Source organism: Sorex araneus, chromosome 3 (assembly GCF_027595985.1).
Source record: "Sorex araneus isolate mSorAra2 chromosome 3, mSorAra2.pri, whole genome shotgun sequence".
Lineage (NCBI taxonomy): Eukaryota > Metazoa > Chordata > Mammalia > Eulipotyphla > Soricidae > Sorex > Sorex araneus.
The window spans coordinates 219,561,518-219,585,361 of NC_073304.1; the positions used below are offsets into that span (position 1 = coordinate 219,561,518).

Below are 23,844 nucleotides of genomic sequence, written 5' to 3' on the forward strand. Positions count from 1 at the left end.
GGTAGGGTGCAGGAAACAAAGTGAAGGCTCAGTGAGTGGGGGTGGGGACCAAAGAGTGGTCAGGGCCCTTGCCTTGCAGGTGGCTGATCTGGGTTTGATCCACAGTCCCCCCCATCTGCCAGGATTCCTGAGCACAGAGCCAGGAATAAGCCTTGAGTGGGTGGGACCCCCTAAACCAAATAAACAAAAACCAAAACAAATTCAAGGTGAATCCAAAATCCATTAATCAGACTCTTTCAGGCAAGAGTTAGGAATTGGAGGGACTGGAGTGATAGGACAGCAGGTTGCCTGGATTTCAATCCCCGGCACCCTATATGATCCCCCAAGCATTGCCAGGAGTATTTCCTGAGCTTAGAACCAGGAGTAACCCCTGAGCATTGCTGGCTGTGGCCCACAAACAAACAAACAAATAAACAAACAAACCATAGAGAATTAGAATTGGAAACCGAGAGGCCCCAGTCATGGCTGCTCTGAGAGCTGAGTTCCATTAAAGTCAGCTCTTCCGAAAGCACTATCCATCAAATCCCTCTCAGAAATCCCGGGAGAGCCTCTGAGTCCTACTCTTCCTAGCCCGGCCACTTGGCAATTCCTTGGAGTCCCCGGGATTATCTTGGCCACTTTTCAACAAAAGATCCCTTCTCCCATTTGGCCCATGCTTTTTTTCTGGTACTTTCAACAAATAGCATTAAGCCACGCCATGCAGGGAAGCCAGGCTCTGCTGACAAACATCAAGTCAGCTCTGCACCCTTCGGCACCATCTGTTTGACATCCTCCCCTGGCTCAGAATCGCAGTGGAAAAGCCCCTTCCTCCTCTAAGTTCTCCCATAGCCCCTAAGTAAGTTTAATGCATCTCCTGTGCATTGCCATTAGATCTTGCATTACCTCTCTTAGTGCTATGGCTAGGAGCTATTTTGGACTCTCGCACTAATGGCAAACCCTTTCAAATCAAAGGCTGCATGCTGGCTTTTTGTTGTCTGGTCCCCTCACATCATATCACAAACAAATCAACCGGGGGGCAGTGGGGGAGACCTGTTGTTGTCTCTCTCCATCATTCTCTCTACTTTCTATTCATCCCATCGAGACCCAATTTTCCTCTGGGAAATCAACCTTCCTTCACTGTCAGTTCCATGCTTCCGGTGGGTCTGAGACACAGTGACTGAATTCAGTTTGGTCAGGGGCACAAATTGAACAAAGAATCTCTTAGGGTTTTATGAACAAGCATCATATCTCTGAGATTACCCTTTGGTTATTTTTTTTTCCCATTAAAAGGATTCTTTCATTTCTGGAGATGAAGAGATAGCATAGAGGTTAAGACACTTAGCTTGCATGTGGCAGACCTCAGTTCTGTCCTGGCATTACCTGGCTTCCCCTCCTCCAGAATAATATGAGAAAACACCCAAACACTGAGAGGTAGGAGTAGCCCTCCATTTTCAATTTTTTTTTTTGCTTTTTGGGTCACACCCGGCGATGCACAGGGGTTACTCCTGGTTCTACACTCAGAAATTACTCCTGGCGGTGCTCAGGGGACCATATGGGATGCTGGGATTCGAACCCGGGTCGGCCACGTGCAAGGCAAACGCCCTACCCGCTGTGCTATCGCTCCAGCCCCTTAAAATTTTTTTTTATTTAAAAAAATATTTTTTTAGTGCTTGATTGACTGAGGCCTCACACATGCAAGAAAGGTGTTTTGCCACTGAGTTATATCTCAGCTCCCTGCACCTAAGATTCTTTCCTTCCTCTCTTCTTTCTTTCTCTCTTTCTCTTTCTCTTTCTTTTTCTTCCTTCTTTTCTTTCTTTCTTCCTTCTTTTCTTTCTTTCTTTCTTTCTTTCTTCCTTCCTTTCTTTCTTTCTTTCTTCCTTCCTTTCTTTCTTTCTTTCTTTCTTTCTTCCTTCTTTTCTTTCTTTCTTCCTTCCTTTCTTTCTTTCTTTCTTTCTTTCTTTCTTTCTTTCTTTCTTTCTTTCTTTCTTTCTTCTTCCTTCTTTTCTTTCTTTCTTCCTTCTTTTCTTTCTTTCTTTCTTTCTTTCTTTCTTTCTTTCTTTCTTTCTTTCTTTCTTTCTTTCTTTCTTTCTCTCTTCCCTTCCTTTCTTCCTTTCTTTCTTTCTTTCTTTCTTTCTTTCTTTCTTTCTTTCTTTCTTTCTTTCTTTCTTTCTTTCTTTCTTTCTTTCTTTCTTTCTTTCTTTCTTTCTTTCTTTTTTAAATTTCTTGCTTTTTGGGTCCCACCTGGAGATGCTCAGGGATTACTTGTGGCTCTGCATTCAGGAATTACTCCTGGCGGTGCTCAGGGAACTATATGAGATGCCAAGGATGGAACCTGGATCGGCTGCAGGCAAGATGCCCTACACGCTGTACTATCACTCTGGGTCCAGCACACCTAACATTCTTGCTGGGAAGAAACTCTTTTGGGGGTGGGTTGGAGGGTTAGGGAGGTGAGGGTTAGACTGACATCCAGTTGTGCTCAGGGCCTACTCCTGGCTCTGTGCTCAGAAGTAATCTTATTCCCTGGCAATAATCAGGAGACCAGATGTGGTGCTGGGAATTCAAACCAAGGTCACAGCTACTGCAGCTGCTTGTCAGTCAGGCGCCTTCTCTCTTACACTGTCCTCCCAGTCTGGGAAGAAATGCTCTTATCTGGGGTTATTCAGCTGATAACTCAGAAACCTGAAGTTGTAGGTTTGCCAACAGATGGGGAAGTCTGATTTGAGAGGGAGGCACACCCAGCAGTGCTCAGTGATCACATGACCTGGGCGGGAGATCCAGCTGGGACTGACCGTATGCAAGGCAAGCACCTTACCTCCTGAACTATGTACTGGCTCTGATTATTAAAGAAACAAAGGAGGAAAAGGAAGATAGGATGAGAGAGTTTCCTTTTCTTTTTTTTCTTTTTGGGTCACACCCAGCAATGCACAAGGGTTACTCCTGGCTCTGCACTCAGGAATTACTCCTGGCGGTGCTCAGGGGACCATATGGGATGCTGGGGATAGAACCCGGGTCGGCCGCGTGCAAGGCAAACACCCTACCCGCTGTGTTATCGCTCCAGCCCCAAGAGAGATTCCTAATGATGCTACATTGAAAACTCATCCAGCTGCTCTGGGACCTACTTTCATAAACTTTTTCAACTACATTCATTCCTTCTTCTACTTTCCTTCTGTTATCTTTTTTAATTCCTTTTCATATTTGGGTCACCCTCCAGGCTTACTTTTGGCTTTATGCTCAGAGATCACTCCTGTGGGGGCTCAGTGGACCATATGGAATACTAGGGATCAAACTTGGGTGGGATCCACTCAAGGCAAGTACCCTGCCCACTGCACTATCTCTCTAACCCCTCAAGAGATGGTTTTTGATATCATGTGTTGTGGGGACCCTGAGAAGGGAATGATTTGTGTGACTCAGCTGGGTATGGGAGTTTATTCTCAGAGAGGAGGTGCAAAGAAGGAGGGAAGGAACAGGCCAGGGAGATGGCCCAGAGGGTTGGAGTGCCTGCTTGGCAGGTGGGAGACCTGGGTTTGATACCCAACACCACCTGGACCCTGTGGTAGACCAGGAGAGACTCCTGAGCACTGAGGCCCCACCAATAAAGGAAGGGGAAGCCTGAGCTCAGTCCAAAGGCATAAAAGTGTGTGCCTCACTTCAGAGACCCAGATGCCCCCAGACGGACAACACTGAAGAGCAGCAAGCAGTGGTTTAAGAGCAGACTCCGTTCTTTCCCTTCCCTTCCCGGTGCTGCTGTTGCTGGGAGACCAGGAGTCACATGAGCTTGGTTCTGGTTCTCACACACTCAGGCCACAGTGCTCCCCAGGGTTGCTCTCCTTCCATTGCGGTGCTCAGATGCATTCTGGTTGTCGTGCTGCTGGGGACGGCCCAGACTCAGTGTGCCGTGCTTCTGCCAGGGATTGAACCTAGGGTTTATAGATGCAGGATACACTCTCTGCTGGTCAGCTACCACCCTGGTTCAGGGCCAGATACTTTTTTTTGTGGGGGGGCATGGTGCCGTGAAGGAGGTGCATATCTAGTGGTGCTCAGGGTTTAATCCTGGCTCTGTGCTCAGGGATCACTCCTGGTGGGCTTAGGGGACCATATGGGATGTCAGGGATCAAACCCAGGTCAGCTGTGTGCAAAGCAAGCACTTTACCTGCTCTATTATCTCTCTGGCCCAGGACCAGACTCTTAAAGGACCTTGTGAGCCTTGGAAGGTATAAGATATTGACTCTTTCGATCAAAGAAAAGTGCTTAATCTGTCAAACTCACACACATGTATCACTGTATCACTGTCATCCCATTGCTCATCGATTTGCTCAAGCGGACACCAGTAACGTCTCTATTGTGAGATTTGTTGTTATGTTTTTGGCATATCGGAGATGCCACGGGTAGCTTGCCAGGCTCTGCCATGCGGGCGGGATACTCTCGGTAGTTTGCCAGGCTCTCCGAGAGGGACGGAGGAATCCAACCTGGGTCGACCACATGCAAGGAAAATGCCCTACCCGCTGTGCTATACACATACACACAAACACACATGTATCACATAAACTATATGATTTCAAATACATACTATGCTCTGTTGGTAACATGGACTATGAACTGGAAAGAGACTCTGCAGTCGGCTACCGTCCTCCAGGTGAGAGCAGACGTGGGGTAATCCCCAGCCCAGCTGCCACTGACCTCTCCTGAGAAAGTTCCCTCTTGGGTGAGCTCAAGGACTTTGGAACAATTGTTTAAAGATTCATAATTCAATTGGAGGCTATTGCAGAGCTGCCCCAGGCGACATTTAATGCCTTTCTTCAGGAGCCCATATGCCTCGTTTCTTGTCTGATTCTAACAGAAATAACACCAGCGATGGGGGGGGAGTAGGGCAGTTTCTGGCTGGTGACAGCTGCTTGGTGGGGCTGGGAATGTCCAGCCAATCCTCTTGGCAGGCAACTGAATGATTGATTCCCCCTTCTACCCCCCTGTCTATCCCCGCTCCCCCCTCCCTGTCCAACCAGCCACCCTCCTCTGGGCTGTGTAAGAGGAAAAGGAGTCATGTCTACTTCCGGTCCTGTGACCCACCCTGTGACAGGGTGGCTTGGCTGGAATGGAAAGAATGGGGGGCCTGTGAAGGGTGGCGCATGTGAGAATAGAGGCCCTGTTGTCCCAGAGCCCTTTCTAGTTTCCCTGGGGCTTAGACCCCACAGCTGGGTTCTTGGTGTTGTTTCCTGCTTCTTCGCTCAGCTGCACATCTGGACCCCAGGGGAAGAAGAACCCTGGGTAAGACTTTCCTGGCTGGAGGCAAGTTTCCTGGCTCCCAGGCTCTAAGCTGTCAGCGGTAGTTTCCATTTTTTTCTTCTGTTGTTGTTCTGGGTTTTGTGCCACACCCCGTGGCGCTTGGGACTACTCCTAGCTCAGTGCTCAGGGGCTGTTCCTGGTGGAACTGGGAACTGAACCCAGGGCTCCCACATTCCAAGCATGTGCTCCAGCCCTTTGAGCATCTCCCCAGACCCCTAGTTTTAGTTTCTTTGGGTGGGAGGCCAGATCTGTCTAGAGAGGTTTACAATCACGGTCTCTGCTGTGTTTAGTGCTGGGCCCTGGGTGAAGGGAGTCAAAGGGGAATGCCTGGGCCAGAGCCATAAGACAGCAGCTAGAACACTTCCCTTGCACGCAGCCAACCCGGGTTCTATCCCCAGACCACATATGGTCCCCTGAGCCCACCAGGAGTGATTCCTAAGAGCAGAGCCAGGAGTAAGCCCTAAATACTACCGGGTGTGTTCCCCCCAAAAAAAGAAAAGGTTGGGGGAACATTTGAGGAAGGGGCAGGCTAAGCTAATGCCCCTGAAAGGACATCCCTTGCTTGCAGGATGAGGCAATGCTGATGCATGAAGAAGGCCAGGGCTGAGGTCCCTGCTTGAGGAATACCAACCCTGTGGACACGGGGAGGGTTGCTCTGTGGGAAGAGAGGCTGTGGGCCGAAGCTTGTGTCTGTCCCAGGAGCGTGGAAAGACTCCAACACACAGGGTCATCAGGACTGGCCACGTAACAGGCCCTCGAGGCAGTTGTAGCCTTCACCTTCTGAGTGCTCCCTTCCCTGGCCATCCATGAATCCAAACGTGTACCTGAGCCGGGTAGGGCCCAGCTAAGTGCCCAGACGGAAATGTCCCCAGACAGGAGCGTTGGAGACTGTCCGTTGAATGTCAATGGACCATGGAGACAAGCTACCAAGCTCTGGCCTTCTTCCCTTTCCCTACCTCCTGTTGGCATTATTGTTGCCATGACAGGGAGTAGCACACACCCTTGGTCGCGGTGCTTGGTGGGGATCACATGTCTGGCTGTGAGGTCCCAGAGGCACTGGACCTCGAGTCGGATCTGTGGCCTCATGCTTGCAAGGCAGGCACTTGTGCTATTGGGTAGTCCTTGAGGTCCCAGCCCTGGGTTTCTTTTTCCCTCATACTGGCGAAACCCACCACCTCTCCAGGCAAAAATGAGGCAAGGTGAAACCGAGTCCCTTCTCCCACTTGCCCTGCCTCGCCCTCTTGGCTAATTCATCCTTAGCGCCCTGGGAGAAGACAATCCAACACACGTCCTTTTAGAAAAGCAGGTTTATTATTGGTTGGGCTGCTCACCAGGACACAGCAACTCAGAGGGGCCCCTCCAGCGCCTGTAGGATACTGTCTCAGCCCACAGCTCAGGACCCTTCAGCCAACCAGCACCAAAGGACCTTGTCCCACAATCCTCATCCTCCCTCCGCTGACAAGTGCTCAACCATTCAGAAGAGATGGGAATCAAGAAGAGAAAAAGGATGGTGTGGGAGTTGGGGGTGAAGGTGGGGGCGGGCTGGGAGGGAACAGAAACACCTTGAGTTATATTTAAAAAAGAAAAAAAATGTTTATCACCAGGCTCCCTCCCGCCACCCCTTAAAACAACAACAAAAAAATGAGCTGCAATTCTAAAAAGCAGCGCAGGGAAGAACTGGCAAGGAGGCTAGAGAAAGGGGAGGGAGGGAGGAAGCCTTTAGTCCACCTTTTCTGGGGAGTCGGGGTACTCCTCGCATCTATCACCTTGGGGAGGAAGGGGGCCGGAGTCCCGAGGAGGACTCAGGTGGAGGCGGTGGATTCAGAAATCAGACCTCTGGACTGGAAGCAGCATCCCTCCGGCCCCCCGAGATTTGAGAAAGGAAGCCACATGGGCTAAGAAGCCGAAGGAATCTCTGCACGGTCTACAGCTTTATAAGGCTACCACTAAGGAAGGATCTGGAAAAAAAAAATCCTACGGGAGGGAAGCTGGCTCGCTCTCCTCCTCCCGCCCTCCTGCTCTCAGCTGGGTGGCCTGTCCATTGGCCTCCCGCCCCGCTAACCGCAAGCTCTCTGCAGCCCGGTGCTGCCCCCTGCTGGGCCTTAAGAATATGGGCCTTCTGGCCCGGCCCCACCCAAAGCCCAGTGGCGAAATCAGGCCGAGGCTTCCCTCTCTCTTCCCTACCATTGCTCTCTCTCCCAGTCTTTCCTTCTCTTAAAGACGGTCTTGTCTCTGGGAACCCCGTAAAGAAGAAATTTTTTTTTCTGTTTTGTTTTGGGGCCGCACCTGGTGACGCTCAGGGGTTACTGCTGGCTCTGCACTCAGGAATTATTCCTGGCAGTGCTTTTGAGGGGACCACATGGGATGCCAGGGATAGAACCGGGATGGGCCGCGTGCAAGGCAAAATAAAGCTCTACCCCCCTGTGCTATCGATCCCGCCCCGAAAGATGTGCTTCCTGTCCTGTGCTCTCCCCATGCTAATAAGAAGAATTCTCTCCATCCATTTCTACCCTCTGTTCTCCCGTTCTCCTTCCCAGGGCCTTGTACTCCCAGGTTCAGGTGCATCAAAATAAAAACGCCCCCTCCCCCAAACACCACTTCCTCAGGGCTCATCTCGAGGCTTGCTCTGTTCTCCCCACCACCAGGTTCTCCCCAAATCTGCTTTACATGCATCCAGTCTGGGGCCTCCCCAGGGCCCCTGGGCCCTCTTCTGGTTTCTCCTTCCTTTTATGGACATTCTTGTTGCAAAACCTCCAGGGATCAGGATGAGCAAAAAAGGACTCAGTGAGCAGGAATGACAGCAGCTGGGCTGCGTGAGTGGGAGGGAGAAGTTGGGCGGGGGGCGTGCCACTACGGAAACCATATCCCCTAGGACCCCCCATCACCACCACCGCCACTTGCACAACTGGAACATGGATCACTCCCAGCTCTGCCTCTCCCTCTCGTTTCAACAGCTGCAAGGCTTGGAGGGGCCGATTCCGTGTAGAAATATCTCGGGCCCCCGTCGGGGGTTTTGCGGGTGGGTGAGTGTGTGTGTGAGGGGGGGAAGTGGGGGGTGGAGGCGGGTGCTGCTGAGCAAGAAGGCAAAAGAGAAAATGGGGTTGGGGGGGGCGGCGAGGACCAGGCAGCGGGGGCGCGGCTCAGTCGCTGTCGCTCTTGTTCACCAGCACGGCGTCTGACTCCTCGGTGATCTCCAGCAGCGCGTGCACGTCGGGGCTGCTGCCGCGCAGCAGGTCGACGGCCTCGCCGTGCTCGGCGGCGCCGTCGTCGTCGTCGGCGCCCACCTCCACCATCTCGGTGGCCTTGAGCACCTCCACCTCGCCCTCGCGGATCTTCTTGACGTGGAAGGTGAAGGGCGGCACCTTGTAGACGGCGATCTTGGAGCGCGCGTACACCACGTGGTCGGGCGTGAAGGACTTGCGCAGCTTCTCCCGGGAGGTCTTGAGCTTCTCGCGCCGCTCGGCCGGCACCAGGCGCGTGCCCAGCTTGTTCATGCGCTTCTCCAGCGTGTGCCGCGTCTTCTCCAGGTTCTCCTTAGTCTTCAGGCGCGTCTTCTCCAGGTTCTCCCGCGTGCGCACCTTGGTCTTCTCCATCTTCTCCTTGGAGAAGGCCTTCTTGAAGTCGTCCACGCGCCGCAGGCCGCTGCGCTTGATGCGCTCGGCGCGCGACTCCTCGATCACCTCCTCCACCTCCACTGCCTCATCCGACGACAGCTCCACGGCGTCCTCCTCCGGCCGCTCGCCCTCGCCCAGCTCGTCGCCCTCCTTCTCGGGCAGCGTCTCCGACTCCTTCAGCGACTTGCTGATGCTCAGTTTGGCCGGCAGTTTCACCTCGTCCTAAAGGAAGAGCAGAGACACGGGGTTGGGGTGATGGTAGGGAGGGGGCGTTAGGAGAAGGGGTGCAACCCAAGTCGGGGTGTGGCCACCCTGGGGGACGGGGGTTGAAGAGGGCATCACCTCTTCTGTTTGGTTTGGTTTGTTTTAGAGACGTGCGCTAAGCCTGCGGGGCTCAGGGCTTACTCCCGGCTCTGCATTCAGGGATCACTCCTGTCGGGGTTCAGGAGACTATATGGGGGTACCGGAGAACGAACCTGGGTCGAGCCTGAATCGATTACGTGCAACTAAGTGTCCTACCCGTTGTAGTATCGCTCCAGCCCCCGAAATCGTCGTGATCTTGCTCACCCCTGTGTCCCCAGCGCCTGACAGAGATGCAGCCAGATCCCCGCACAGGGTGTGCATAAAATCGCGACCACAGAGAGCCCAAGGAGGCAGCCGAGCTCCGCTGAAGATGGGCGCGCGTCCTCCCAGCACTGAGGTTAAATTTTCTCCACCGCGCGGGGACCTCGGCCTAGGGGATTGAGCCGGTCGCAGAAGTCACAACTGAGCTTGGGGAATGGACGGAGCGCCCTCTGGCGCACTAAGGCATACACTGCCCACTCTATTGGCTGAAAAAAGCAAAGCTAAAGGAAGCGTTTGTTTGGGCCAAGGGTGGTCGGAAAATGAACGGGGAGCTCCCCCAAGCCGGGGGGTTTGAATGCAAAGTAAAGGGGTTGCATTTTCCAGACTGGAGACTATTTCTGAATTCATCTCTGAAGGCTTGCTAAGTCCTGGGGCCTGAGCGGCAGTACAGCGGGGAGGGCGTTTGCTTTGCATGTGGCCAACCGGATCTCCGGCATCCCATATGGTCCCCAAGCACTGCCAGGGGTAATTCCTGAGTGCAGACAGCCAGGGGTAACCCCTGAGCATCACTGGGTGTGACCCCAAAAGTAAAAAAATGAATAAATAAAAGGCTCACGGTCCTGCCTGGTGACTTTGCAACTGATGGGCTTCCCCTGAAGTCTTTCTTGTAACCACCCCTGCTACCCACCCCCCCCGCCCCATGTCATTCCACCCATGTAATTGAGGAAGGAAAGAGGAAGAAACTGGCTGGGAATCAAAAAACATGTTTTCCCTCCAGCCTGACCTGGACATTTCTTCTGGTTCTGACGTCTCTACCTTGGAATGAAAGGGAGGGATTCCTTTTCCATTGTTGCTTTTTGTTTGTTTGTTTGTTTCCCCCAAATGGAAGTTCAAGGAGCCAAAAGTAGGATGGTGGTCCCAGATATCCCAAGATCCTGGAGCTCAGAGCCAGTTCTTTCCTAATCCCCTGGGAGGTCCTAGAATCAGCACTCTTTTCCGCTCTGGGAAGATTTTCCAAGATCTGAGTCTGGGCAACATTTCAGAATCACAGAAGAAGGTAGGGGAGGCTGAGTAGGGAAAAAAGAAAGGATGCGAGGCCAGAGCAATAGCACAGTGGGTAGAGTTTTCCTTGCACACGGCCGACCGGGGTTCAATCCCCGGCATCCCATAGGGTCCCCCGAGCACCGGCAGGAATAATTTCTGAGTGCAGAGCCAGGAGTAACCCCTGAGAATCGCCGGGTGTGACCGAAAAAAAGAAAGAAAGAAAGAAAGAAAGAAAGAAAGAAAGAAAGAAAGAAAGAAAGAAAGAAAGAAAGAAAGAAAGAAAGAAAGAAGAAGAAGAAAGAATGCACAGCCCCGAATGTAAACAGTCTCCTTCTGGACCCACTGTCTTTAGAGACTGTTTTGGAACCACACCCGGAGGTGCTCAGGTCTTACTCCCAATTTTGTGCTCAGGGATCACCCCTGGCAGGGCCTGGAGGGTCATATGTAGTGCTGGGGGCCCAACCAAGGTTGGCATGTGTAAGGCAAGTGCCTTACCTGCTGTACTATCTCTCTGGCACTCTTTAGGGACTGCAGTATTTTTGTTTGATTAAAAAGAGTCCCCACTCTCTTTAGGGACTTTGTTTTTGGGTCACACCCAGAAGTGCTCAGGGCTTACTCCTGGCTCTGTCCTCAGGGATCACTCCTGGTAGGGCTTGGAGTTCGGGTACTGGGGATCCAATCCGGGTTAGCCACATGCAAGTGCCCTTATCCACTGTACTATCTCTCTGGCCCCTCTTGAGAGACTTTGGATAAAGGAATGAGAGGGTAGTTTTTCTTTCCTTCTTCCTATTTTTGTTGTGTGCTTCTGTGTGTGATGCCGGGATCAAGCTCGGGGCCTTATGCACGCACCGCATATGAACTCTACTACTGAGCCACATCCCCAACCCTCTTCTTCCTGCTCTGGTTCTCCTAAGTGGTGCTCAGGAGACCCAGGGGCTTCTCCTGCCCATTCTCAGACAACCAGTTCCGTATAAGGTGTGGTGCTGTTTTGGGCCTGTGGTGCCAGGGATTGCCCAGATTTCAGGGCAATGCTTAAGAACCACAAGAGCCACACTCAGCGGTGCCTGGGGTTCTTCAGGTCTGCACCTCGTGGTGCCTCAGGGTGCCACCAATGTGTGTGCCAGGAATAGAGATGAGGCTTGCTGGATGTAAGGCATGTCCCTTAGCCCCTGTACTATCTAGCCCTCTTTTTTTTTCTTCTTCCTGTTTTTGTTTGTTTTCAGTCCACACCCAGCTGTGCCCTGGGCTTATTTTTCCTGCTCTGAGCTCCTGGAGGGGCCTGGGAGACCATATGGGGTGCTAGGGAGCAAACCCAGGTTGATTTTGTGCAAGGCAAGTTCCCTACCTGCTATAATTTGTTGTTGTTTGAAAAGCGTTATTTTAGCTCCTTCGATTGCAGGAACACTGCACTGAAGGCTAGTTTTTCACTGGGGGCTGGGGCGGGGTTTGAGCCATTCCTGGCAGTGCTCAGGGGCTACTCTGAATTCTTTGCTCCAAGTTACTCCTGGTGGTGCTTGGGGGATCTTGCAGTGCTGAGGATCAAACCAGGTTGGCTGCACACCAAGCACCTTAGTGCCTGTGCTATCTCTCCAGCCCAGAAACAGTAATTTCTCTAAAGAGCTGTCTGAAGACTCTTTTTCAAAACTGTGAAAGTCTTTTTTAAAACTGTAAAAGGGCTAGAGACAGCGGGTAAGGTGCTTGTCTTGCATGCACCCAGCCTGGGTTCAATCCCCAGCATTCCCTATAGTCCCCAGAGCACTGCCAGGAGTGATTCCTGAGTGCAGGGCCAAGAGTAACTCCTGAGCATCACCAGGTGTGACCTAAAAACCAATAAATAAATAAACTGTAAGAAAAATCCCATCTAAGAAATGAGGCGACAGGAGCTACCCTGCCACCACCCCCAACACACAGACTCATACCATATATACCGACCTATTGCTTTTTCTGCGCCACCTGCTACAGAAATTTCTTCCCCAGCCCCCAACCTCTTTCCTCTTCCCTCCCATTCACATCCCCCCAGAGTTTCCTGGTTTACACTGAAAGCTAGGAACACCCACTCCCAACTTCCTTCCCTCCTTGTCAATAGCATTAGCAGAGACAAAGAGGGAATGCTGGCTCCACCTCTTCTCCCAAGCTGGGCACCAGCACTGCTGGGCGTCAAGCCACGGCAGGCTCTTATATTACTCAACTACATCTCCCAGCAGGCATGGTGACCTGGTTACAATGCATGCTGGGACTTGTAGTCTCTGCCTGCCACAGCTGGCTTAGTACTATCTGACCATTCCACAGCATTCTCTCTAGCCCAGGTCTCTTATCACTCATGTTTTTCTTGTTTTGAGGGTAATGAAGTGCCTAACCTCTCTTAGTAGTCCCTCTGATTTCCATTTGTACCTTTTTGCCGTCACTTCTCCCTACTTGCTACTGGAGTTCAGTCTCTTACCAGTTAGTTTTTGGATCTAAACTCTGATCCCTTTAATCATCTCCACCAGGAATTGACCAGCAGCTCCAGTATCAAAATACTTAGTTCTGATGGGTCTATCCCAGTGTCCCAATATAAAACTCTCCCCATTCCTCCAAAGGGCGGTGAGAACTCGATTTTTACTAAATTCAGAGAAAATGGATGGGCCAGGGAAGGATTAAGGGTGATGGACTGGGGGGCAATTATCAGGAAACACTTCCAGCTCCTGGAAAACAAAACTCCCTGCTTCTCCTCTCCACTCCCTGAAGACTGAGCCACTTTTTCAGGACTCTGCCTTCATAGATCCAAGGCCAGGGAAAGACAGACTTTCTGTAGCCAATCCCATCTTCATGGTCCCGGAGGAAAGATCTGAAACTGTAGTACTGGGGAAGCATTCCCTATGAGGGGAAGTTTCTGCATGGATTTGGAGGTTCAGAAAGTGCCTGTGTAGGCTTCCAGAGTAAGGGGCCAGACCAGCTGCCTTCTTGGGAGAAGGTCGGGGCCTTGAGTCCACCCAATTCCCTGGTCCATGTCCTGTAGACTGGCTCTGGAGAGGGGACACCTCCGTGACTTTAACCTTTCCCCTCCATTGGTGGATTTTCTCTTTTCTCCCCCTTTCTCGAATGACTCATAGCCTTGGAGTGTTGTCTTGGGCCCACCCAGTTGGCCTGTTGCTACAACAACCACCAACAGGATCCCAGAGAACCTCCCCCACCCCTGGGCACACAGGCCCAGCACCCTTGTCCCACCCCTTCTTTCCTGGCAGAGCTCCTAGGTCAGAGGGGGCCTGGGGGTGGCAAGGAGGGAAGGCGCTGCTTGTTCTCTTGGCGTGTTTTTTATTCAACAAAACCACCACTCCCGGCAGGCTTCGTTTCCAGAGTTGCTTTTAATGACCAGGTCCGAACAAAGGCATGCACAGCTTCCCAAGCAATCACACCCTGCACCCTGCCCCGCCCCCCCCTTCAACAAGCACTGCACCCCGCCCCAGGCAGGCACCAGGCCAGGATGAATTTAGTAGAGGGGCCCCAGGCAGCGCCCAGCCTCTTCCACTCCACTCCCAGCCCCGCTGTGTCAACTTTAAGATCCTCCAGCTTAGGAAGTCTTGCATGAGAGCAATTTCACTTGAGCACCTACGAGGAGCCTGATCTTGAGCCAGGCACGTCACATTTGTCAGGAGGAAGCACGGGGTTCTCTAGCTCTGGCTAGGGGAGCTGCTCTGGCCTGAGAACTCGCCAGCTTTGCCCCCAATCACCCCTGGGAAGAAAGAGGAGGCTTTCCCCGGAGAAAACAGGACAGGAAGTGTAGGGCCCCAGGAGGCGCCCATTTGGGATGTGCCAAAGTCTCCCAGTATATAAGTAGAGTATTTCTGTCTGGTGAAAAGTTCACAAGAGGGGACAATTAGGGGAAATGTCTAAAGGGAGGGTTTTTCATTTGGTTGGGTGGGGGTGGGCGGATTTGAACCCCACCCAACGGTGCTGGGGCTATTCCCAACTCTGTGCTCTGGACTCACCCCTAGCAGTGCTGGGGGAATGTGATGTTGGGGACCTAACCGGGGTTGACCCTGTTCAAGGCAAGCACCTTCATCTCAGTACTATCTCTCTCACCACCATGAGATTTTTGGAGGTTAGTGATGAAAAAAAAAAAAAAGAGGTTGAAAATCCCTGTACACAAGGAGGACAGAGGACTGAAGCCAGAGTCAGCTGAAATATTTCCCCCCTCCGGCCTCTCCATGTTGGCAGCATGTGGGGGCCCCGCCCAAGGCAATCTGGCCAACATCAGGGATCTCTGCAAAACATTACCCAAAAAAAAACTGGGGGAAAGTAAGTGTAAATGTTTTCCCTAGCTACAGAGCTGGGGGTGGAGAGGGCCCAGAACAGACCCCAGACCGGGTCTCGGGGGACCCTCTCCAGAGAGGCCTTGAGTCAAACTGGCCGCACCCTGGGGAGGAGGCTGGGGCAGGGGGGTTGGGGAGAGGTAGAGGCAGAAATCACGGCACAGTCTCATGCAGGGCAGCGCTGGGTGCCACTCAACAGTGGTTTGGGCGCCGACAATTAAGACAGCAAACTGGAAGGAGGGAGGCCCCGTCCCCCTCCCCTGCACACACATTTGCCTGGACACTGCAGTTGCGTTCCCCATGCCCGCCACCCGGCCCAGGGGCAACAGCAGTGGGGAAAAGACTGGTCAGGGCCCGACCAGCACCAAGCCAAGAGTTGCCCATGCAGCGACACCCAGGCCCACCATCCCAGGGGAACTGGGAGGCGCTAAAGGGCCCCTGTGGCCGGTGGCTCGTCGGGGGTGGGCGCAGGCCCAGGCTCGGGGTAATAGGGCAAGGTCCTGGGCGTCTGGTCAAAAGGTGGGAGCTCAGACATTGTCTCAGGCTTCAGGTCAAGGGGCTCAGTCTCAGGCAGAAGGTCAAAAGGCACGATCTTGGGTGTGTTCGGCTTCTTCTTGGGCTAAGATTGAGGAAAAGGTTTTTCAATGGGGCTGGGGAGGGCGAGGATAGGGCGGAGAGAGAGGCCTTGGCGGGCATGCAAAGTGGGGACTGGTGGGCAGGGACAGGGAGAGAGGACAGCGGATGAGGAAAGAAAGAACATATTTTAAAGGTTTCACCACCAAAGAACCTGGAGTGCCAGGAGGAGGGCAGAGCCAGACCCCTGCATTAAAAAACATGGTTTAGATCGAACCCACTCCATTTCTCCTTCAAGAATCTTCCCCAGGGGCCAGAGCGATAGTACAGTGGGGAGGGCATTTTCTTTGCATGTAGTCGACTGGATTTGATTCCTGGCATCCCATAAGGTCCCCTGAGCACTGCCAGGAGTAATTCCTGAGTGCAGAGCCAGGAGTAACCCCTGAGCACTGCTGACCCAAAAAGAAAAAAAAAAAGAAAGAAAAAAGAATCTTCCCCAGGGGGTTCACAGCCAATAGGGCATTTGCCTTATACACAGCTGACCCAGATTTGATCCCCAGAACCCCACATGATCCCCCGGAGCATCGCCAGGAGTAATCCCTGAGTGTAGAGCCAGGAGTAACTCCTGAGCATCTCCGGGAGTGATCCCTAAGTGTAGAGCCGGGAGTAATTCCTGAGCATCACCAGATGTGGCCCCAAAACAAAAACGAAGGAAAAACATCTTTCCCAGGAACAGAGAGACAGGACAGCAGGGAAGGGGCTTGTCTTGCACACAACCGAGCACAGTTCGATCCCCAGCACCGCAGATGGTCCCCACCAGGAATGATTCCTGACAGCAGAGTCAGAAGTAAGCCCCTGGGCCCCGCCCGAATGTGGCCTAGAAAACAAAGACTCTTTGCCAGCCCTGTTCTTGGCCTCCTACCTCTACCCTACAGTCCGCTGAGTGATGCGGGGAGGAGGAAAAATTGGCTCGGGGTGGGGAGTATCTAGCTGGGGACACTCTTCAAAGAGAAGGCAAATCCCTTCCATCACACAGAGAGAGCCCAGTTCTGGCTTTCCCCGGGGCAGGGTGGGCACCGGCTGCACCCCGGATAAGGAGAGGGAGAGGTCTGGAAGGAAGACATCCATCCTGGCTGTTCCCTTTAGCCTGTTCCCACCTCCTGCCTCCCTTGCCATCCCTTCCCCCATCCATATTTGGCATATCTGACTCCAAGATGCCCGGAGGAGGTGAGGTCAAGAACAATGCGATTGTTATGACTGGGGTACCCAGTGGCAGCTCCTGACTCCCCCTGCTGCGGGGCTGAGCTGTCACTTTTTCACTTTGGACAATCAGAAGTTGGGAGACAGCCGGCTGGAGGCACCATCCAACTCCAGCAATAGCGGTCGGGGAAGGTGAGGGCAGAGATGTAGCACAATGGGTAGCGCATTCGCCTTGTATGCAGCCGACCAGGGTTCAACCTCCAGCACCCCAGATGGTTCCCCAAGCCTGCCAGGAGTGATCCCCGAGTTCAGAGGCCAGGAGTAAGCCCTGAGCACAGTTGGGTGTGGTTCAAAAACAAACAAACAAAAAAAGTACCAAACAAACTGAAAACAGCCGTGTGGAGACTGAAGCCTCATAAACCCTTAGCAGTGGGTGCCAAGGTACCCTGAAGGGCCCAGAGAGCAGGGAGAGTGGCAGGAAGGTACAGGAGAAGGAGCCAGCACAGGCCTCTCTTGGCCGGATGCAAGGCCATGCCAGGAGACACTCAGGACTCAGCTCCTCGCTTAGCCGGAAACAAGGCCATGCCAGGGGATACTTATACCCTCTACCCCTCACCTCTGTCATTGGGCCAATGACCACAGGATGCCTCTCCTCCAGCACTCAGGAGGCCGAGCATCTAATGGTTGTCTATTTGAGCCAACCACCAGGCGCCTATGCATACATACATGCAGCCATGTATGCACGTGTGCAGCCCAGTGCCCAGGTGCTGCCACGCCTCCCAGCGACTTAGGTAGCCCAAACTATGCACTGGGGAGGCTGCCATCACCCCTGCTTTCTGCTGCAGGGCCCAGGGATGGGAGGAGGGGGAAGGGAGCAGAGAATGGAGCAGTGCCCTGGCCCCCCCCCCCCCCCCCCGCTTTGAGTGACAGTAGGCCAGTGCCTTGCCCTCCTTGGGCCTCAATGTCCTCAGCTACAACATGAAAGAACGGAAGCTGGTTATCTCAGCCATCTGCCGGCTCCAAGGGTGAGCGGGGATCCGGCCCAAGCCAAAGCGCCTCTCTGCACCCCTGCCCCCTTGTTCCCAGTGCCCCCTCACTAGGCTATCTTCTCCCTCTTTTATTCTGGTCTTTATAATACTCAAATTTTCTTTATTGAAAAAATAATAATAAGTGCTGGAGGGGTAGCACAGCAGGTAGGGCACCTGCCTGGCAGACAGCTAACCAGGGGTTCAATCCCCAGCACCCCACATGGTCCCCTGAGCTGTGCCGGGGATGATCCCTGAGTGCACAGCCAGGACTCAGCCCTGAGCACAGTGCAATTGCAGTTTTTGGTGTGGCCCAAAAACCAAGAAAAAGAAGAAGAGGAGGAGGAGGAGGAGGAGGAGGAAGAGGAGGAGGAGGAGGAGGTAACTCCTCCTGCAACTGTAACTGTGGAGATACAGTTGCAGGGCTAGAGCACAGCTTGAATCCTTTACCTGCAGGAGCCCCAGGTCCCTTCCCTGGCACCACACGCCCCTCAGAGGAGCTCCAGGAGCCACCCTTGAGCACCGGCCCCCACTCCAGCACTGTTGGGTGTGACCTCCCCCCACCCCCAATAAAAATAAAAGAGGAAAGAAAGAAAAAGAACCCGAGGGAGAAGTATGATTTCCTTTGGTTTTAGGAATATCCCTAAACACACCCTCTTCTTCAGACACTGGTTAGGGACAAGAACCCAAACTCTCCCCTCCAGAAGCGCGGCCTGGGAGCACTCTCTCTGTGAATTGGGACTAAGGTGCAGCAGAGCCCCAAGAAGGGGGATTTTTTTTTTGGGGACCAAGAGTGAAGGTGCTCCTGGTGACCTAATTTGCTGAGTCCGAGAAAGGACCTTAGGATGGGTTGAGGTGCGGGCAGAGGTGCCAGTTGGAGCTCGTTGGAACCCCAGTGTCCTCCCCTCCCTTGCCTTAGAGTCCATGAGCCACTAATCCTAATCCTGTAAGTGCTTCTAGGTCCTTCCCTCATGCGCCCAGAGCAGGTCTGACAGGGCCCACCACATACATAGATCTGGCGGGGTCTAACTGCCTCATCCAGCTGCCCCAGAGAAGTGACTTTCCAGTCCTGCCCCTTCCTGGATTCTCGGAGAGTGCTGATAACCACTCTGTCTGCGAGGGGCCCCAGCACACCAGAGCCTGAGCCCCCAGAAGCAGGATGCCTGCCCCCGAGCCCACTGTGCCCAGTGCCATCTGCCTGAGAGAGGAGAAGCCTTTGTTTGGGAGAGGGAAATGCAGAAGGACAGTAATGACGCACGTTCAAGGCGATATCCTGGTATCCTGGGGTGGGAGGAGAGAAAGAGAGAGAGAGAGAGAAAGAGAGAGAGAGGGAGAGAGAGAGAGAGAGAGAGAGAGAGAGAGAGAGAGAGAGAGAGAGAGAGAGAGAGTGCATGCGATCAAATGCAAATTAGTTTTTTGGTTTTGGGTGGGCATATTCGGTCATGCTTGGGGGACCATATGTGATGCCAGGAATCGAATCTGGGTCGGCTACATGCAACGCAAGAGTCTTACTCACTATACTATCACTCTAGCCCTCAAATGCAAATTTAGGGGCTAGGAAGATGCATTGAGGTTAGGGGTGCATGATTGCATGAATGAAACCTTGGGACCACAGCACTGCACAGTCCCCGGAGTATTTCTGGGTGTGGCCCTGAGGATCCCCAAGCACAACTGAAGCGACACAGTATAGTGGAACCTCTGAGCCCAAACACTAAACTGTCCACCTCTGCTGATCAAGCATCTGAGGGAGTAGTTCCGGGGGCCCCGCCTGAGCAACGTCTGGGAGGGGGCCGCCACCCACCCCACTCCCCACAGAACGATGCAGGGCCTGGGAGATGACTCAAAGAGCTGAGCTGTAGGCTTTGCTTGTAGGTTCACTCCCTACCACCACATGGTCCCCATCTGCAGAGCGATTGCTGAACTCTAACCTGGAAGTAGTCCCTAGAGGCGCTGTGGCTCAAAAAAAAAAAAAATGAAGAGGGAGGGGGATGGGCAGAAGCAACCTTAACACTAAGCAAGGGATTCCCTTCTTCATCAGCCAGGAAGAAGGTGTGGGAGACCAGATGGCCTGATCCCGCGAAGCTGGGGCCTTTTCCACTCTGTCACGCCCCACCCCACTCCTTCCACTGCCACATCATCACCTCTCACATTTGCAGGGGAGAAGTCAGCGTCCGCACCTCCATTCCCATGCTGGATCTAAGACCCAGGCAGGAAGCACTTCTCCAAGTGCCCCCTCTGCCTGGCCAACCACATTTTTTACTTTTTCTTTTTTTTTTTTTTTTTCATTTTTGAGGCACTCTCAACTATGCTCAGGGATTACTCCTGGCTCTGCACTCAGGGATCACTCCTGGCAAGCCACATTCTGATGCTGGGGATCAAACCTGACCCAGCTGCGTGCAAAGCAAGTGCCTTTTCCACTGTACTGTCGATCTGTCCCCCCGCAACCGCGCTTCTTCCCCCTTCAGCAGGCCTTTACCATAAATGCTGCTGCCCCCAATCTTCCCTATTAGGTCAGCCAAGGCGCAGAGCTATTTTTACCGCCTTCTCTTCCCAGCCTGCAGAACTCAGGGGGGAGCAGCCGCTGTTTTCCTCCAGCCACCGAGTAACCCCGGACCCCACCTAGAACATCTGCTCGGCAGCTCAGGGAAGTTGAGCTTCCCTGCACCCCACCCCTGTTGCTGGAATCTTTCCCCTTCTGTCTGAGCTCCTTTCCAGGTTGGGCTCCCCTCTTGTTCTTTGTTATTTCTTTGTTCTGTAGTTTGGGGATGCAGCAGTTTGAGTCAGTCTTTGTTTTGGGGGCCTTTTTTTTGGGGGGGGTCACACATGACAGTGCTCAGGATGTACTCCTGGCTCTGTACTCAGGGATCCTTCCTGTTGAGCTTGGGGGACTAAATGGGGTGCTGGGGATCGAACCTGGATTGGCCGTGTGCAAGGCAAGGAGAGTCCTCCCTCTCTGTACTATCACTCGGACCCCTCTTCTGACAGTGCTCAGGGGCCACTCCCAGCTCTCTACTTGGAAGTCACATCGAGTGGCATTTGGGGAGCCATGCAGTACCCAGGATTAAACCAGGGGCTCCCGCATGCAAAACCTGCGCTCAGCCCCTTGGGCCATCTCTCTGGCTTCACCACATGACTCCCACTATCCCAAGTTTCTGTAGATATAGTCAGAGCTACCCTGTGTGTGCGAGAGGGGAGAGGGGCTGCCCAGCAGAGCTGGGTCGCATTCAGCAGTGTCCAGGGGCCATGTGGCAATGATGGGGAATGGATCGATCTCAGCCTCATGCGTTTATGGCATGTGTGCCACTCTTTCTGCTGTTGCCCCAGCCAACCCCCCTACATTTGATAAACAGTGCACACACAGAGCCCTCCCTTGCCACCGAACTCTTTCTCCCTCCTCTCCTGTCCTCTTCTCCTTCTTTGACTTTAAAGGGAGGTTTATGGCTGAGGACTTTCCCCGGGAACTAAGGCCTGCAGCGTTGAGAGGGAGGTTTGGGCTGAAGAGAGCTCAGTGGCTTTTCATGCCCTTTGGTCCCCGGCACCATAAGTCTCCCAGCACTGCCAGAACGGAGAATCCCCAGCACTGATGGATGTGCTCCCCCTACCCACCCCCCAAAAAAATCAGTGACTGAAGACTTGCTTGGCTGGTCTTTCCATGGTACCCCTGTACCACATGAGGCTCTGGAGGAGAGAGAAATGGCCAACTGGCCTGGACCCAGGGCTCATTCTAACCTGCAGGCCTCAGAGAGCTGGGCAAATCTCTCAATAAATCTCTTACACACACACACACACACATACACACACACACACACACACACACACACACACACACACACACACACACCCATCCTGCTTCCTACAGGCAATCTGATGAAGTGGAAACAGCTCTGGGCAAACATTTTCAACCAGACAGAGCTGTAAGAGGTGGGGGAGAGTGGGCAGTCAGGGCTGGAAATAAGCTGCTGACCTCTCTCCCAGGAGTCCCTGGGCATTGTGTGTGGGTGGGGGGGGAGGTAGGGGGATACTTTTCACCCACCTCACCCCCATACCGGTGCCAAGCTCCCTGTCTCGGAGGAATCAGGGTCTGATTCCAAACTGCATCTCGCTGAATCTCTGAAGATGCCAGGCAGCACGGTGGGCCATTGGTCAGGCCACTCATCCTGGCCAAGCCAGGGTCCTCTATGCAGCAGAGTCCTGACAAGGGTCGTGGGGGGAGTCCAGCTTTCCTTTCTTCCCATTCCCTGCTGCATCCTCACCCCTGCACCCCCAGGCCCCATCCCACCTCCTTAGGGGAGGAATGTTAAGCCAAGCGGGGAGGCACATGCTCAGCCCCCATCAAACTCCCCCCCACCACCCCGTCCCACTCAGGGGATGGCGCGAGGGAGTGGAGAGGGGGAAGAACTCCACGATTGCCAGCTTTCTTCGGGGTTGCGTGGCCCAATGTGCGTTAGGATCTCGGCGAGAGGAGCGGGGAGAGGTGCTGCGGGCCACAGGCGGTCGGGGCGGAGCTTGGGCGCGGCAGCCCGCAGCTGGCCCGACACCCGCCCGCCGCCCCCGCACGCCTGCGGGCTGATTCACCAGGCCCCACCAGGGGAGGCGGCCCTGCGCTCCCCTAGGGCAGCCCCCGTGGCGGCCCTAGCCGCGCACCCCGCCCCGCCCCCGCTCCCGCCGGGTCAAGGGTACCTGGCGCCGGCCGGGGCGTCCCTAAGGGCCCGGCGCTGCCCAGATCCCGGGCGGGGGCTGCCGGCCGCTGGGGGATGCAGCAGGCAGCTGAGGCCGTGCGGGGGCGCGGGCCCCGGGGGCGCCGGTGCAGGCGCTCGGGTCCGGGCTTGGCGCAGCCCCCGCCGGTGCGTGCCTGAGCCCTGAATCACCCGCTATATCGGGCGGGCAGCGCGCGAGGCCCCAAACCCGGGCTCCGCCGCCAGAGTCCGCTTACAGCGGGCCGCAGTCGGCCCCGGAGACCCCCGTGTGCTCCCCCCAAATTCCCAAGTCGGGGGACAGTCGGCAGAGTCCGGTTGGGCGGGGTCTGCGGGTGGCGGTGCCCCGAGTCCAGGCCCCCTTTCCAGGGTTCCGCGACCAGCGCGAGGCGGCGGGTGGGGGGGCCGGGGTAGAGGCGCGGGGTGCAGCGCGCGCCCCTCTAGGAACTCCGCGGACCCCTCGCTCAGCCCACCCGGGCCGCGCCCGCCGGAAGGAGGGGTCTCCCCCACCTCGCCCCGAGCTGTGCACTCCTGGCTGGAGATCCGGCCCTCCCGGGAGGGTCCCACCCCACTCCCAGCGCCCGAGCCCCGAGTCGCCGCTCGCAGGCCGGACGCGGGAGCGCGGGGCGCGGTCGGCCCCGCCAACTCACCTGGTAGATCATGACTTTAAAGTTGCGGCGCCGCAGCAGCTCGGCCTCGTTGACCTCCAGCTTCTTGATCTGGCCGGCCTGGCGCTCCAGGCTGCCGCGCACGGTCTTCACGTTGACGCTGACCTTGCGCACCTTCTCCAGCAGTTTGCTCACCGTGTTGCTGGTGGTGGCGTGCGCCTTGCCCAGCTTGCTCAGCTCGCCCTGGATGCTCTGCACGGCGCCCTCCATCTCCGCCTGCCGCTCTTCCAGCTGCGCTTGGGTCAGCTGGATCTGGTCGACGGCGCCGATGATTTTGTCCAGGAGGCTCAGCACCAGCACGCCGTTCACCTGGTCCGACTTGATCAGCTCCTCCGAGCCGGCCCCGGACGGCTCCTCACCGGCCGGCGCCCCCACGGGCGAGGAGTCTCCGGCGTCGGAGTACGCGGGCAGGGGCTGCTCGACGATATGGAGCTGGGTGTCCTCCATGGCTACCCGGAGCCGTGCGGGGCCGGCCGGGTGGAGCTGGGGCGCGCGCGGGAGTCCCGGGGAAAGAGGAAGAAGCGCGATCCGGGAGAGAGCGACAGAGCGCGGCGAGCGGAGGAAACTCAAGCCACGTCCGTGCGCACCGGGACTGCGGCCAGAACTGCGGGGCGGGGGATCGGTGAGCTCGGGAGCTCGCAGGCCAAACCCCGGCGGCTCGGCGCCCATTGGCTGGCCTCGCCCCAGAAAGGGAGGGACCCGGGGAGAAGGGGAGACCGATGACGGGGAGGGGGGGAGCAGCGGAGAGGGGACCCAGGAGCCCTGTGCCCCACCCTTCCCGGGATAGTTGGAATAGTTGGAGCGGGAGACTCGGGCCTCTGCCCGCTGCGGGGGCGGCGGGAGCGGGATAGGGCGAAGGAATGTGAGCTGCGAGGGGAAACAGGTCCAAGAGCGGTTGCTCCACTTTCCC

General features: G+C 54.9%; 1 protein-coding gene across 1 annotated transcript; it reads right to left on the bottom strand.

Annotated features, from left to right (window-relative positions):
• Nucleotides 1-6,555: 6,555 nt before the first annotated feature.
• CAVIN1 (caveolae associated protein 1) lies at nucleotides 6,556-23,555 on the bottom strand. The gene is made up of 2 exons (XM_004608788.2): nucleotides 22,917-23,555; nucleotides 6,556-9,096 (listed from the first exon to the last, which is right to left on the bottom strand). The coding sequence occupies exons 1-2, from the start codon at nucleotides 23,379-23,381 to the stop codon at nucleotides 8,401-8,403; spliced, it is 1,161 nt and encodes a 386-aa protein (XP_004608845.2). The 5' UTR covers nucleotides 23,382-23,555; the 3' UTR covers nucleotides 6,556-8,400.
• Nucleotides 23,556-23,844: the final 289 nt, after the last annotated feature.

Coding starts and splice junctions, on each gene's coding strand:
- CAVIN1 (XM_004608788.2), bottom strand. CDS start 23,381: ATGGAGGACACCCAGCTCCATATCGTCGAGCAGCCCCTGCCCGCGTAC. Junction 9,097..22,916: donor TTAAAGTCATGATCTACCAG/GTGAGTTGGCGG, acceptor CTCTTCCTTTAG/GACGAGGTGAAACTGCCGGC.